This window comes from Papio anubis, chromosome 16 (assembly GCF_008728515.1).
Source record: "Papio anubis isolate 15944 chromosome 16, Panubis1.0, whole genome shotgun sequence".
NCBI lineage: Eukaryota > Metazoa > Chordata > Mammalia > Primates > Cercopithecidae > Papio > Papio anubis.
Genome location: NC_044991.1, coordinates 34,756,595 through 34,771,711, shown reverse-complemented (window position 1 = coordinate 34,771,711; position 15,117 = coordinate 34,756,595). Strand labels below are relative to the sequence as shown.

The 15,117-nt window shown below is 50.0% G+C and overlaps 1 protein-coding gene across 4 annotated transcripts in view; it reads left to right on the top strand.

Annotated features, from left to right (window-relative positions):
* ABHD12 (abhydrolase domain containing 12) overlaps positions 1-15,117 on the top strand; it is an 85,640-nt gene that overhangs the window by 58,397 nt on the left and 12,126 nt on the right. For all 4 annotated transcript variants that reach the window (XM_021921322.2, XM_021921321.1, XM_021921324.2 and 1 more), the window contains exons 3-6: positions 4,649-4,754; positions 7,667-7,786; positions 10,876-10,906; positions 13,047-13,092. In XM_021921322.2, the coding sequence (XP_021777014.1) occupies positions 4,649-4,754; positions 7,667-7,786; positions 10,876-10,906; positions 13,047-13,092 (303 nt within the window). The remainder of the gene's footprint in view (positions 1-4,648; positions 4,755-7,666; positions 7,787-10,875; positions 10,907-13,046; positions 13,093-15,117) is intronic.

Here is a 15,117-nt window from a genome sequence, read left to right as displayed (position 1 = left end):
CTCCCGTAGCATTCAGGGATCAGAGTTTTTAAGGACAACTTGGTGGGTGTGGGGAAGCCGGTGAGCTGGAAGTGCTGATGGTCAGCTCAGAGATGAAATCATAGGGAGTCAAAGCTGTCTTCTTGCGCTGAGTCAGTTCCTGTGTTGTGGGGGCCACAGGATCAGATGAGCTAGTTTATCATCTGGATGGTGCCACCTGATCCATCAAGTTCAGGGTCTGCAAAATATCTCAAGCACTGGTCTTAGGTTTTACAATAGTGATTTTATCACCAGGAGCAATTTGGGGAGGGGTCAGAGTCTTCTAGCCTCCAGCTGCATGACTCCTAAACCACAACAGTTTCCAATCTTGCAGCCAAAATGTTAGTCCTAAAAAGGCAGTCTAATCCCCAGGCAAGAAGGAGGTTTGTTTCCAGAAAGGGTATCATCTTTGCTTTAAACTATAAACTAAGCTCCTCCCAAAGTTAGTTTAGCCTATGGCCAGGAGTAAACAAGGACAGCGTGGAGGTTAGAACCAAGATGGAGTCAGTCAGGTCAGATCTCTTTCACTGTCTCAGTTACAGTTCTGGAATGGTAGTTTCAGTCCCTCCCTCTCGTTTTTTGTTTTTGGTTTTTTGTTTGTTTGTTTGTTTGTTTTTTGAGACAGAGCCTTGTTCTGTCACCCAGACTGGAGTGCAGTGGCACGATCTCAGCTCACTGCAATCTTTGCCTCTCAGGTTCAAGCAATCTCTTGCCTCAGGCTCCCAAGTAGCTGGGACTATAGGCGTGCACCACCACGCCTGGCTAATTTTTGTAGTTTTAGTAGAGACAAGGTTTCTCTATGCTGGCCAAGCTAGTCTCAAACTCCTGACCTCGTGATCCACCCGCCTCGGCCTCCCAAAGTGCTGGGATTGTAGGCATGCGCCACCGCGTCTCATACCCCTTTGGGTTTCATAACACCTTAATTTTCAGGTGTTAGCTAATGAAGATGGAGAAAGGGCAAAGACAGCTCTAACTTCTTCCTGCTGGCCAGGAGTGTAGTGGGGGTAGGTGTTTACCCTAAGGTGAAAGGAATGGAACCACTTTGCAGCTCTGAGCATACTCACACAGGCATGGCTGGAGATCCAAGGCTTGCATGGCAAAGGCATTACTATTGTCATCTATAGTTTTAGCACTGCATTTAAGGGAACAGTGAACTATAAGGTTAATAATGAGGAATAGGGTAAAGAGTGCAATTCCCAGTTTTAAAAGTAAAGATTTGAATGCATTAGTTTGGTGACTTGTAGCCCACAAAGAATTTAAGATTTAGTCCTTCCAAACTGCAGGAAAAATGCAAGAACATCTAACAACAGGTATACTATATATATTTTTTTTCGAAGCACAAGTTTTCTCTCTCCAGTCCCCATTTTTATTAAAAAACAAATCATTATAAGACTGATTTGTTTGCAAAATAAACATTAGTCTTATTATACTTGGCCTGATTATTTACATAAATTGCAACACAAGTAATAATTTTTTACATAGGCTTCTTAAATTGGCTTTGATAGAACTCTGTTCCATAAGGAATCTCCGATAAGACTTTTTAAAAACTGAGTCCAGTCATGGGTTCGTATCCTCAAATACCTATGAGTTTGGTAAATTCCTCTCTTCTTGAGGTCCTAAAATAACTTGGGGCTCCTGGGCCTATTAGAAAGCGACATTCTTTACCACAGGTCAGGAACCCTGTATGGGGACTGTATAGACAAGGTATGAGGCCAGTTTTACCCACGGGGCTTTTATTGTCTCTATAAGTCCTTTGAATCCTTAAAGGAAAGCAGGCCATTCCAGTCAAAGCCTTGGTAAAATAACCAGTTTCTCCAATTGTTTCCTGTTGCAGAAGAGCCTGCCTTTCTTTCCCTCCCTCCCTCCCTCTCTCCCTCCTTCCTTCCTCTCTCTTCTCTTTCTCTCTTCTCTTTCTTCCCTTCCTCCCTTCCTCCCTTCTTTCCTTTCCTTCCCTCCCCTCCCCCTCTTTCTTTTGTTTTCTTTTCTTTTGTTTTCTTTTCTTTTTGACAGAGTCTCACTCTTTCACCTAGGCTGGAGTGAAGTGGCATGGTCTCAGCTCACTGCAACCTCCACCTCCGGGGTTCAAGCCATTCTCCTGCTTCAGGCTCCCAAGTAGCTGGGATTACAGGTGCACACCACCACGCCCGGCTAATTTTTATATTTTTAGTAGAGACGGGGTTTTGCCATGTTGGCCAGGCTGGTCTCGAACTCCTGACCTCAGGTGATCCATCCACCTCGGCCTCACAAAGTGCTAGGGTTATAGGTGTGAGTCACCACGCCCGGCTGACTGCATTTATTTTTTGGGACCACTCTAACAAACCTGCAAACTGGGTGGCTTAAAACAAATGTATCCTCTCATGGTCATGGAGGCTGAGAGTCCGAGGTTGAGGTGTGGGCGGGCCCAGCTCCTCCTGAGACGCTGAGGTGGACCCTTCTTGCCTGTCTGTCTGGCAGCATTCCCAGCTTGGAGAAGCTTCCCTCAAATCTCTGCTTCCATCTTCTTGGTTGTCTTTTCATGGTCTTCCCTCTGTCTCTGTGTCTAAATGTCCCCATTTTATAAGGACACCAGTCATTTGGGTTAGTATCCACCCAGTGACCTCATTTGAGCTTGATTACCTCCATAAAGACCCTGTTTCCAAGTAAGGTCACACTCTTAGGTACTGGGGGTGAGGCCTTGAACATAGTCTTTCTTGGGGAGCACAACTCAGCCCATAACAGGGCAGGTGGACCTTCCAGGCCTCTCAGGGGCCAGGCTTATTACCTCCCTGACTTCCTGTCCAGCCAGCCAGGAGGCAGGGCTGTGCAGCCGGGCTGCTGGGTTCAAAGCCAATTCTTTTCTTTTTTTTTTTTTTTTTGAAACAGGGTCTCTCTGTCACTCAGGCTGGAATGCAGTGGTACAATCTTGGCTTACTGCAGCCTTGACCTGCTGAGCTCAAGTGATTCTCCCTCCTCAGCCTCCCAAGTGGCTGGGATCACAGGTGCATGTCACCTTGCCTGGGTAATTCTTACATTTTTTGTAGAGATGAGGTTTTGCCATGTTGCCCAGGCTGGTATCAAAAAATCCAGCTTTATCATGTGAGCCGGCAATCTAATAGGAGCCGTCAGATGGTGATGATGGTGACTTGCCTCAGAGACTGTGTGGCCTGGCTCAGCCGGAGCTAATGGGGATGTGGATCACCTCCTTTGCCATTTTTTATTTTGAGAGAAACTTCTTATTAAAGTTTTGAAGATGTATCTGCTTCCTGGGGAAGAGATGGATTAAGAAGGTGGGGTATGAACAGCAGCCCTGGTCAGGGGAACTGTCTCCCCACGTGGTCTGGGACAGACGCTCAGGGAGTTTCTGGGAAGGAGTGTGTATGTCCCCATGTCCTCGTGAGTCCAGCCTGGTGACATTTGAGGAAGTGAGGCTAGATGTGCAGTGTGCCACGCGGACGTGGGAGTCATGCAGCCCCTGTCTTCACCAGAGACAGCTGTCAGCAGCAGAGCTTCCCCAGGGGCAGGACCCGCCAGAGGGAAGCCAGGCCCGCACTGCTCTCTGTCACTGCCTCTTTTGGGAGTTGCCATTTTATAAAGCAGAAAAATCCCACCTCAGGGTTCATGGGTTTATTTTACATTTTTTATTTTTCAGTTAAACTTATTTTAAAGTTGTGTTCACCAAAAGCAATAAGACTATAATGGTATATAAGGAAAAAATTGCCCCCATTCTCCCCACACACACACTTTGAAGCTATATGAGCGGCCTGGCTTCTGTCTTTCTGTATTTCCTCCCAGCCACATGTGGGGGTTGTGTTTCATTGGCATGTTTTTACAATAGCAAAGTGGGGCTACCGCACCCGCACCCACAGTCACCTTGCTCCTCTCTGCCCGCAGGTCCTGGAGGTTCCTCCAGGTCTAAGGGCCTCATGGTCTTCCACAGTGTGGAGTGCTGGTTAATTCACTTGCTGTCCTGCTGGCAGATGACCTGGTCAATGTAGGACTTCTGCTGGGCCATTGCACTGACTTCACTCTGCTCTGCATGGGTCCTGTGGATTCATCCCTCTTGCTGCCCCCACACCTCACCTTCTGCTGTCTTTTCTGTGTTAGGCAACAGTCCTAGAAACTTTGGAATCCCCTTTACCTTGTTTGCCACCCTACGTTCAGTTGCTCATCAGATCCTTTAGCGCCATCCCCTTTCCTGCTGTGTATGTCCCACTCCACTAGGCACCTGAGTTATTCGCAGGCTCAGCCTCCCTAGCCTCCCTCCTGGCTGGCCCATCCTTAAGACCTGTTGGGGATCTTTCCTTCCCTTACTTGCATCTTCTCACACCTTGAGTGACCTTAGACCTTAGCGTTCCAGTCTCTACACAGACCTCGCCCTCACTGCAGTATCTGTCCCTGCACATGCTGGCCTCAGCCCATACCCTGCCTGAGGCTGGGCCTGCAGGTCTGGCACTATTGTAAGATTGCACAGGAAAAGGACTTGGTGCTTTCTGAGAGCTTCTGCAGTGTGTGCATGTGGGTGTGCATGTGTGTGTGTGTGTACGTGTGGATGCATATGTGTGTGAGTGTGCATGTTTGTATGCATGTCTGTGTGTACGTGTGTGTATTAATCCACCAGTAATCCTAATTTCCATCTCTTTATTTCCTACAGTAAGGGTTCCCTATTTCATTGATTTGAAAAAACCACAGGATCAAGGTTTGAATCACACATGTAACTACTACCTGCAGCCAGAGGAAGATGTGACCGTTGGAGTCTGGTAAGTGCTGGTAAGCTCTGTAGCCCTTCCAGCAGCAGGAAAAGGCCCTACATGGCTGAGCTGGTGCTGTCTTTGACACTGGCCTCTGAAATGTTGTTCATTTTTATCTTCACCTCTTCCTTTCCTAAAGGAAAGATCTCAGTACATTTGATCCTAGTGTTGAGGGATTCAGTGACTTTAAACTCTATTCCCAGCAAAGGCTTTGTGAAGAGATTATTATTTTTAGAGAACCTTCTTTCTAGGAAAAACAAACAAAGAAGCTAGAAACAGGATGTAAGTGGCTGGCACAGTGGCTCACACTTGTAATCTCAGCACTTTGGGAGGCCGAGGCGGGTGGATCACTTGAGTCCAAGAGTTTGAGACCAGCCTGGGCAACATGGTGAACCTGTCTCTACTAAAAATACAAAAATTAGCCAGACATGGTGGTGCACGCCTGTAATCCCAGCTACTTGGGAGGCTGAGGCAGGAGAATCACTTGAGCCCAGGAGGAAGAAGTTGCAGTGAGCTGAATTCACACCACTGCACTCCAGCCTGGGTGACAGAGCAAGACTCTGTCTAAAAAAAAAAAAAAAAAAGAATATAAGGGAAGAATCGCAAACACTCTTTTGAATATATCTTCCATCCAAGCACGGTAGCTCACGCCTGTAATCCCAGCGCTTTGGCAGGCCGAGACAGGCATTGAGATCAGGAGTTCGAGACTAGCCTAAACAACATGGCGAAACCCCGTCTCTGCTGAAAAAAAGTACAAAAATTAGCCGGGCGTGGTGGCACGCACCTATAGTCCCAGCTACCCGGGAGTTTGAGGCAAGAGAATTGCTTGAACGCAGGAGGCAGAGGCTGCAGTGAGCCGAGATTGTGCCACTGCACTCCAGCCTGGGCAACAGAGGGAGACTCTGTCTCCAAAATATATATATCTTTTCCAAGAAGTGAAAACAGCTTGATTTCTTTTCACATATAGCTTCGGTGATGGTGTTGGCTGTCTTCTAAGTATTTACTTTTTTAAGCCATAAATTTACGTTGGACATAAGCCTCGTGACTTCTCTGTGTCTCCTTGGAATACATTTTCATGTTTTCTTCTGTACATAAATGGTGCTTCTGAACAACTGAATTAAAATCAACCAACCTCACTGTGGCACTTCCCTTTTTCTCTGAGAAGTGATCCTGAATCACAGCCCCTTTATCTAGCTGAATTTATTTTTCAGTAGCCATAACGTCCCTTTCCGCTGTCTCAGAAAACCACTGTGTATGTGAGAAGCTTCTAAATGAAATGCTGTGAGTAGCTTCCCAGTGTGGATGAGAGAACATTCAGGCGTTTCTAACAGTGGTCCTTGGTAAAGAACATAAAACAAGAAGAGAGATTTTTGTTCTTAGTAGTTGGTGCTAGGATTAAAGTCTTTTGTCACTTCCTGATTTGATTTAATCTAGCATTTACTGACCAACCTGTGACTGTGGGACTCTGGGTTTCTGTCTGAAGCGTGACCTGTTTTGCACAGAGCTGCTGAGTGGGACTTGGCCAGCCCTCTTGTTGATTAATATGAGTCTGTCCTATTGCAGGAGGGTGTTTATGGTGGTAAGACGTAGGCTGGAAGTACTAACAACATCTGCATATATTATCAGTTACCAGAAAAGGTTTTGTTTAGTGATGCTAGTGGCAAGTCTCAAGGCGGTGCCACGCTGTGTGTTGCTGTGTGTTGGTGGGTGTGGCTGCTGCCTACTCTCATGCCCTAGGCAGTCACAATGACAGTGGGCCCTCAGGTAGCAGCAGGCCCAGCTCACCAACTGCCCCCACCATCACTTCATCAAACCCTCCCACCAGCTTCCTGAAAGGAGGGCCTCAAGGCCTAGCGTGAAGCCTGGGGGCCATACCTGGCCATGCCTGGCCATCGCCTGTCTGCTGAGAGAAGAGGCCCAGGAATGGGTTTCTCTGCTGGCTAGGAGTTCCCTGGCTCTTTGTCAGGAACCCAGGTTTGGGGTGGGCTGGCTACTGGAAGCACATCTGCTCCCAGCACCTTCAAAATGTGCCGTCCTATCCCTCAAGTTTATAACCGTATGGGAGTGATGATCATAGTGACTAGATCCACCCCAAAATGTGATCCTCTTGAACGGATCAGAGACAGAAGTTAGATGAGATGCTGAAGCTTAAAATCTAGAAAATAAGAAGTTGGCCATTATATTTTTTTTGAAGATTCTTGTCACTGGTATCCAGAATGAATTTGAAGAAGCTTTACAGAAAAGTGATTAATTTCGACCCTCCCCAGTGATTAACAATATTCCATTTGGCCTGAGTTAAAATAAACCTTAGTATCTCTCGGAAGGAGGGTTTGGCTAGTTAGACCAGCAGCTTCAGAGTGCCCAGCCAGGCGTGGACCATGAGCAGGCCGGGAAGTTGGTGCATACTCGACGTTAGAAATGGCGTCAGCGATGGCCTGGTTTCTAGTCAAGCTCACGAACATTGGTGTTGCTGAATTAGCAAATGTGACAGCATGTACTGTTTAAAATCTTTTGTGAGTTAAACTGTGGACAGTTGAAGCATGGGGTTAAGTGGGATGTGGGGCACATATGAGGAAAATGTTATTACTTAGGATGAACTAAGTGCTGCTTCTCTGCTAGGCGTCGGTGGTAACTGTCACATTGCAAGCCTTTGTGGCCCAGAGGAGGCTGGCCTGCCAGTCAGGGAACACTCCTGCTGAAGCTGTCAGCACCATCCACACAGCCTGCAGTTCCATGGTTATTGATTCTAGTGATGGGGTTAGTTTTCTACCACCCACCCCCATCTGTTCCCCAGTAGTTAGATGGGGTCTGCAGCTCCCTGCTGTCTGGACTTGAGCTGATTAAGTAACACCACATGCAGTCGCCTGGATGAGGACGGAAGGAGCATCTGATCCTGCGCTGCCCTCTGCTTCTGTCTCCAGGCATACCGTCCCCGCAGTCTGGTGGAAGAACGCCCAAGGCAAAGACCAGATGTGGTATGAGGATGCCTTGGCTTCCAGCCACGCTATCATTCTGTACCTGCATGGGAACGCAGGTACCAGGTGAGGGAGGGGAGCCCATCTTTGCTATGGAGCATGGCTCCTTTTTGGGGTGGGAATGTCCTGGCCCAGTCTGCTGGAAACCAGCAGGAGCTAACCTGCGACCCCACAAAATCAGGAGTACTGATCCACTGCAATGAGGGAGAACCTCCCAAGAACAAAGGGAAAGGCAGAGTTCTTAAGGGGTTGAGGGAAGGCTGAGTTTAGGTGAACGTTACATGAAGCAGGGTTCCCACAGCTTGAGGCCAGCAGGGCTGTGTTCCGCAGGGACCAAGTGTGGGAAGCTGTGTGCAGACCGTCTGCTATCTGGAACTCCAGCCTGGGTTGGGATGGAGGAGGCTGAGTCTCGGTCAGGGGTTGAGCTCCCGGGCCAGAGGGCATGTTTTTTTCTCCCTGTTGTAATCTCAAAGGGCACAGCATCTGCTGTTATGTGATTTGGGGAGCAGGGTTCTTGGAGAGTGAGGGCTTTGGGGTCCCTCTGAGAAGGGGTCATGGTGGCACTTGACTGTGGCAGCCTCATGCCCTTGGGAATGGGCGGCTCCAGCTCACTGGCAGCTGGTTTTCCCCATATCTGTCATGCAGCCTGAAGTGGCAGGCAGATCTTTGTTACCTGTAAGATAGCTCCAGGTGGCAGACAGCTGAAGCCAGAGCCAGGGCAGCCCTGGAGGAGAAGCCATACTTCCTGGAAAAAAGTGGCGGGTGCTGAGAAGGGGCAGAAGGGAGAGGCTGAATGTACCAGGGGCTGGGGTCCTTGCAGGGCACCCTACAGTGTGGGCTCTCCACTCACTAACGGGCTGTTGGTGAAGTACATGCGCTTTGTTTGATCAGCTCTGCCCGGTGCTATCTCAGATGCTTTTCCTGAGTGGGCCTAATGGCTTGTCCTTTCCACTGGCTGCCCTGGAGTTGGCCTCCCTGCCTTAAAGGGTGCTCCTTCCACACCATGTGACTGCTGTTCAGAAGAGCCTCTGTGGGAGAGCCCAGGGTGGGTGTAGGGGGGATACATTTTCTGAACAAAGCATTGTTTGAAAACCACCAAGGTTTTCGTGTGTGAGAGAGGCAGCCAGGAGCCAGCGCAGAGGCAGACCCAGCATGGAGACAGGGCTGCTGCAGGGCCAGGGCCGAGGTCCACTGTGGCACCAGGGTGTGTCAGGGCTAGGGGCAAACATTTTATAGGCAGAGCCAGCAAGGAGAGCCGTGCTGGGCCCTTCTGGAGGCGAAAGCAGGCCTAGGTGGGTATCTGCATGGTGGACCCCTGCAGAGGGCATTGCTGAAAGAGCCCAGCGGCATGGTCCATAAGGCGATTTCTGTGCCAGGGACGGCGTGTCTAGCTACTGAATCACGCATGTGCTGCACAGTTTCCTTTCTTCTTTGTCTGGGACAAGCTGCAGCGGGTTTCTCTTCTGCTTTTCAAAGAGCAAGCGGCTACAAACAGCTCCTGCAGCATCTTTTTATAAATGAGAGAACTGTGGTTGGCTGTGAATAAGGTTCAGTTCTGCAGTGCCCATCACATGGTTTAAAAAAAAAAAAGAACCTGCTTGTAACTTCAGGTTAGAAAGTGATGCTGTGACTTTCAAGGTTTGCTGCCCCCTCCCACTCCTGCAGAGAGTGCCTGGCTGCAGGCCTCGCCACCCTCGTGTTGCCTGCTTTCTTTGTCCTGTGCATCCCAGTGGAGTTTCACTGGTCTGTGGGATCCACCATGCGGATCTCCCTGAGGTCCACACCCCCTGGATTCCCAGCAACTGTTACTTTTTTGCTTAATGTAGGAAATTTTATAAACTTAGAAAAGAGCCACTATGAACTCTTACAGTGATCACTGAAAATACTTTGCAGTGTTTCCTCCTTGTCTTGAAACTCCTTCCTTTATTTTTTATTTTAATTTTTGAGACAGAGTCTCACTCTGTTGCCCAGGCTGGAGTGCAGTGGCGCAGTCCTGGCTCACTGCAACGTCAGCCTCCCGGGTTCAAGTGGCTCTTCTGCCTCAGCCTCCCGAGTAGCTGGGATTACAGGCACCCACCACCACGCCCAGCTAATTTTTGTATTTTTAATAGAGACGGGTTTTACCGTTTGACCAGGCTGGTCTCAAACTCCTGAGCTTAAGTGATCCGCCCACCTCGGCCTCCCAAAGTGCTGGGATTCCAGGCATGAGCCACCGGCCTGACCCTTTACATTTTTGTTTCTGCACTTTATTGGCTTCCTCCTTCATCTCATCCTGGTCTCCCACCAGCAACACTCCTGCCCCCATACCTGAAATGGTGAAACCGCTCCTGAGGAAGGAGGAGCACAGCTACGGAGTGTGGAGAGTGTGGACCCGCCCTCCTCCCAGGTGGCCCATGTCCCTGCTGGGAGGGGTCCGTCCAGGTTAACAGTGGGAAGGGAGCCTAGACAGGCCTCAGACAAGGAAGTACAAATGGGGGTGTGTTTGCCGAGCCCACTTAGTCTCCGTAGCGACATGCACGGTGAAGCTGTAGTTGACTGTGAGGGCCAGGAGGCAGCCATTCCTGCACCTCAGGGTCTCCCTGAGGAGATTCTAGGAGCATATCCCATGCGTGGAACACACACACGTGAAGGGCTATAAGGCACGGTGGCCGCGGCAGCAAATAGAAGTTAGTGCCAGGTGGGAAACAGCCGAGATGACCACGAGAGGCCAGGGCAGTGCAGCTAAGCAGAGTTCTGAAGGTCAGCTGAGACGTGTGGAGCAAGAAGTGAGGGCAGAAGGTGTCCACACAGGCCCTGTTGGAGCACAGCCTCTGTCCACACAGGGTGTCCCTGGCACGGGGAAGCTGGGAGGGGCTGGGGTGTGGTGGATGAGGGCTTGCTGTGTTTCCTTTAGTGTCTTTCTAGTTTGGGACTATAGGTGTGCATTACCTACTGAAAAATAAAAGCAGTCGTTAAGAAATCTCCCCAGAGTGCTAAAACTATCTCCCCCTTGGCACAGCACTGCCAGAGGCGAGTGTGGGGCCACTTAGGGGGCCCCAAGGAGGAGGTTGCCCTCTTTCATTGGCCTTTCCCTGGTTTGGGGTACGGAGGACAAGTTGACCTGGGGCCTGACTCTGAGAAGATGTGCTCACACCATGTCCTGTTTCCTTCTCCAGAGGAGGTGACCACCGCGTGGAGCTTTACAAGGTGAGTGCAGGTGGCATCCACACCTGTTCCCTGGGCTATTCTTTCCAGGGCAGGAAGTGAAGGGAGTCACCAGACTCACAGCTTGAGAGTTAACTATTGCTGTGCTGTTTCTGTGTGTGAGACAGGGTCCTCTTGCTCTGTTGCCCAGGCTGGAGTGCAGTGGTGCGGTCACAGATCACTGCAGCCTCGACCTCCTGGGCTCAAACTATCCTCCCACTTCAGCCTCCTAAAACTGCAGGTGCATGCCGCCACCACACCCAGCTAATTTTTGTTGTTTTTTTTATAGAAATGAGGTCTCCCTATGTTGCCCAGGCTGGTCTCGAACTCCTGGGCCTCCCACCTTGGCCTCCGGAAGTATTGGGATGACAGGTGTGAGCCACCATGTCTGACCTTTTGTTGGCCTTTTGAACACTGCCTTTGGATGGGTGTGCTGGAAGGTAGGGCCTTAGCTGCCTCTGCTGTGACTGCCCATCACACTGCCTCTAGGCTTGGGCCCCAAAATCAGAATGTATGGGCTTGGTAGACCAAGTGCAGATATTGGCAGACTACATAAATGGCACTGGAAATTGTTTTTCAATGTTACATTACTTGTGTATAAAATGAAAAGAGAGGGCCGGGCGCAGTGGCTCATGTCTGTAATCCCAGCACTTTGGGAAGCCAAGGTGGGCGGATCACAAGGTCAGGAGTTCAAGACCAGCCTGGCCAAGATGGTGAAACCGAATCTCTACTAAAAATACAAAAAAAATTAGCCAGGTGTGGTGGCAGGCGCCTGTAATCCCAGCTATTCAGGAGGTTGAGGCAGAGAATTGCTTGAACCAGGGAGGCGGAGGTTGCAGTGAGCCAAGATGGCACCACCGCACTCCAGCCTGGGTGACAGAGCGAGACTCCGTCTCAAAAAAAATAAAAAAAGAAAAGAGAAAGCAGGTGCCCCAGGTGCTACACTGACTGCCAGATCCCAGGCTCACCCCAGCAGAGGGTGCAGGCGGGATTTGAATCAGCTTCCAGGCACACAGTGGGAGCACCTGCAGATCTCCCCACGTCCAGGGGGTGTCTAGGGCAGGGCGTGCAGACCTTTACTTGTGCTTGGCTGCTTGATTTTGTTCTTCATCTGGTTGTCTGGGTCTTGGAGCCGAAGAGCTACTGTTGGAACAGCCTCACTCTCCTCCCCTCAGAGGGCCATCTGCACTGGCCCACAGGACAGAAGGGGATACAGACAGAGGCAGGGGCACAGACAGAGGTAGGGGCACACCCAGCTCTGAGCTATTGGAGGATTTTACCCCTGGAGTAAATTGCATTAAGTCAGGAAAGGTGGGGAGAGTTTGAGAAGTGATTGGTTCTTTCTTTAGGTTTCTGTTAAAAGAAATGATTCACCCTGCTGAGGTCAACAGGGCTGGAGCAGGTTGGCTCTGGGTATAGACTCTGTGGTGGCTAGGAGCTGGCAGGGAAGTGCCGGCTGCCCTGGGGAAGCACCCGACTCCCTCCCTAAAGAGGGGAGCTGTGATTCTGGGTGACGAGATGGTGCGGCAGCCTCCCATGTTGCTCTGGGCACACCCCAGCAAGGGCACAGGAGCGTTGAGGTGTGATCTAAATCAGAGAGGTCAGCTAGTCTGTAGGGATTGAAAAAAAAGTAACAGAAAAAAATTGACAAGAGCTTAAAATCCAAGAAATACTGGGTTGCAGCAAGGGTCCTGAGATGGGGTCTCTACACAGTATAGCCCTCCTCCTGGGGGTCCACCATCACACTGCAGCACCGAGAGCTGTCCCCAGAGGAGGCCGCCCCAGAGGCTGCCCTGCAGCACGCGTGGAGCTGGGGCCTGGGACCTGGGACCTGCGGGAGTCTGCGCCTGGCCCTCTAAGTCTAAGCAGGAGGAAGGGGGATGCTTCCCTAGCGTCTAAGCAGCAAGACGGGAGAGCCTTCCTGTGCTCCCAGGCAGGGATGTCAGCAGGTCCAGAAGCGGCAGTTGGCATCTGGGTTTCATAAAACCCAGCCAGGAGTCAGGCAGCATGTCACAGTCTTTGTGAAGCTGCCACTACGCACAAGGCACGGGAGGGAAAGTCGGATGAGTTTAGTAAGCGGCAAGCTGCCCTCAACACAGACACTTGGATTTGTTGCCAAAGATGTTTGTTTTTCACTTTACAGGTGCTGAGTTCCCTTGGTTACCATGTGGTCACCTTTGACTACAGAGGTGAGACTTCTTTTGCAAGAGCATCTGAGCACATTTCCACTGCTTGCTGGCAGTATCCCATGGGCAGGCCTCACTTGAAGAGGCTCGGAGCAAGACCAGCGCCTGCTTTGGCTGTGCTGTGAAGGTTTCCTGGGTCCTGACAAAGCCCCTGATGGAGCTGCCGGGAGAGCCCCTTCTGGTAGGGGAGGCTCAGCACCTGGAGCCCCCAGCAGATGCCCTGTCAGCAACTTTTTTTTTTTTTTTTTTTTTTTTTTGAGATAGGCTCTCACTTAGTCACCCAACCTGGAGTGCAGTAGCATGATCATAGCTCCCTGCAGCCTTGAACTCCTTTGCTCAAGGGATCCTTCTGCCTTAGCCTCTCAAGTAGCTGGGACTACGGGAATGCCATACCACACCCGCTACTTTTTTTTTTGTTTTTAGTAGAAATGGGGTATTGCTATGTTGCCTAGGCTAGTCTCAGACTCCTGGCCTAAAGCGATCCTCCTGCCTCAGCCTCCATAGTGTTGGGATTACAGGCAAGTCACTGCACCCAACCTGCAACATTTTAAATTAGAAGATCCTGTCTTTTTTGGACTTAGACTGTCTCTGCAGCTGGACGTCAGACATGATTTATGCTCATCAAAGCTTGTCTTGTTAAAGTTATGAAGACAGTAAGAACTGTTAAGAGAGGCTGAGCACGGCGGTTCACACCTGTAATCCCAGCATTTTGGGAGGCTGAGGCAGGAGGATCACTTGAGGTCAGGAGTTTTTGACCAGCCTGGCCAACATGATGAAAACCCATCTCTACTGAAAATACAAAAATTAACTGGGCATGGTGGCTTGCACCTGTAGTCCCAGCTATTGGGGAGGCTGAGGCAGGAGAAGCGCTTGAACCTGGGAGGCGGAGCTTGCAGTGAGCCAAGATTGCACCACTGTAGTCCAGTCTGGACGACAGAGCAAGAGTCCATGTCAAAAGAAAAAAAAAAAAAAAAACTGTTAAGAGAGAAGATAGATTCTTCTGCACCTCAGCATTTCTGCTTTTTTGAATGAACCAGGGCTTGCCACTGAACATATCAAGAATCCAGTTTGATATATACCAAGGACACTATGGCTTAATGGGCAACAGAAATAACTTGGTGTTAACAGTGAACGACTGGTTTGTTTTGGTTTTGGTTTTGGTTTTGATTTTGCTTTGAGACAGGGTCTCACTCTGTCACCCAGCTGGAGTGCAGTGGTGTGATCTCCGCTTACTGCAACCTCTGCTTCCCGGGTTCAAGTGATCTTCCCAACTCAGCCTCCCTAGTAGCTGGGACCATAGGCACTCACCACTACACCTGGCTAATGTTGTTTTATTTTTTTTAAGAGAGTGTTTCACCATGTTGCCCAGTCTGGTCTCGAACTACTGGGTTCAGTCAGTCTGCCCACCTTGGCCTCCCAAAGTGTTGGGATTACAGGTGTGAGTGAGCCACTGCACCTGGCTGAGAGACTGTTTTAAAGTGTATTCTGGCTGGGCATGGTGGCTCACGCCTGTAATCCCAGCACTTTGGGAGGCTGAGGCGGGCAGATTACTTGAAACCAGGAGCTCGAGATCAGCCTGGGCAACATGGCAAAACTCTACCTCTACTAAAAATACAAAAAAAGTAGCTGAGTGTGGTGGCAGGCGCCTGTAATCCCAGCTACTCGGGAGGCTGAGGTGGGAGGAAAGCTTGAGCCCAGGAGGCGGAGGTTGCAGTGAGCCAAGATCATGCCACTGCGCTCCAGCCTGGGTGACAGCGAGAGCCTGTCTCAAAAATTTCAAAAAGTGTATTCCACCATGTAGTCCTCAGCTGGAGAGATCAAAGAGTTGATGGCAGCGTGGCTGGCTGCCTTCACCTTCCAGGGGGACAGGCGGCGTGTCTATCCTCAGACCAAGAGGAGATATGAGGGGAACAAAGGAGAGAGGCTGTCACCCGGATGTAGGGGTTGTGTTAATTCTCTCTTGCTGCTGTAACATGTTAGCACAAACAGTGCTTTAAACCAGCACACATGTAGCGTCTTGCAGTTCTG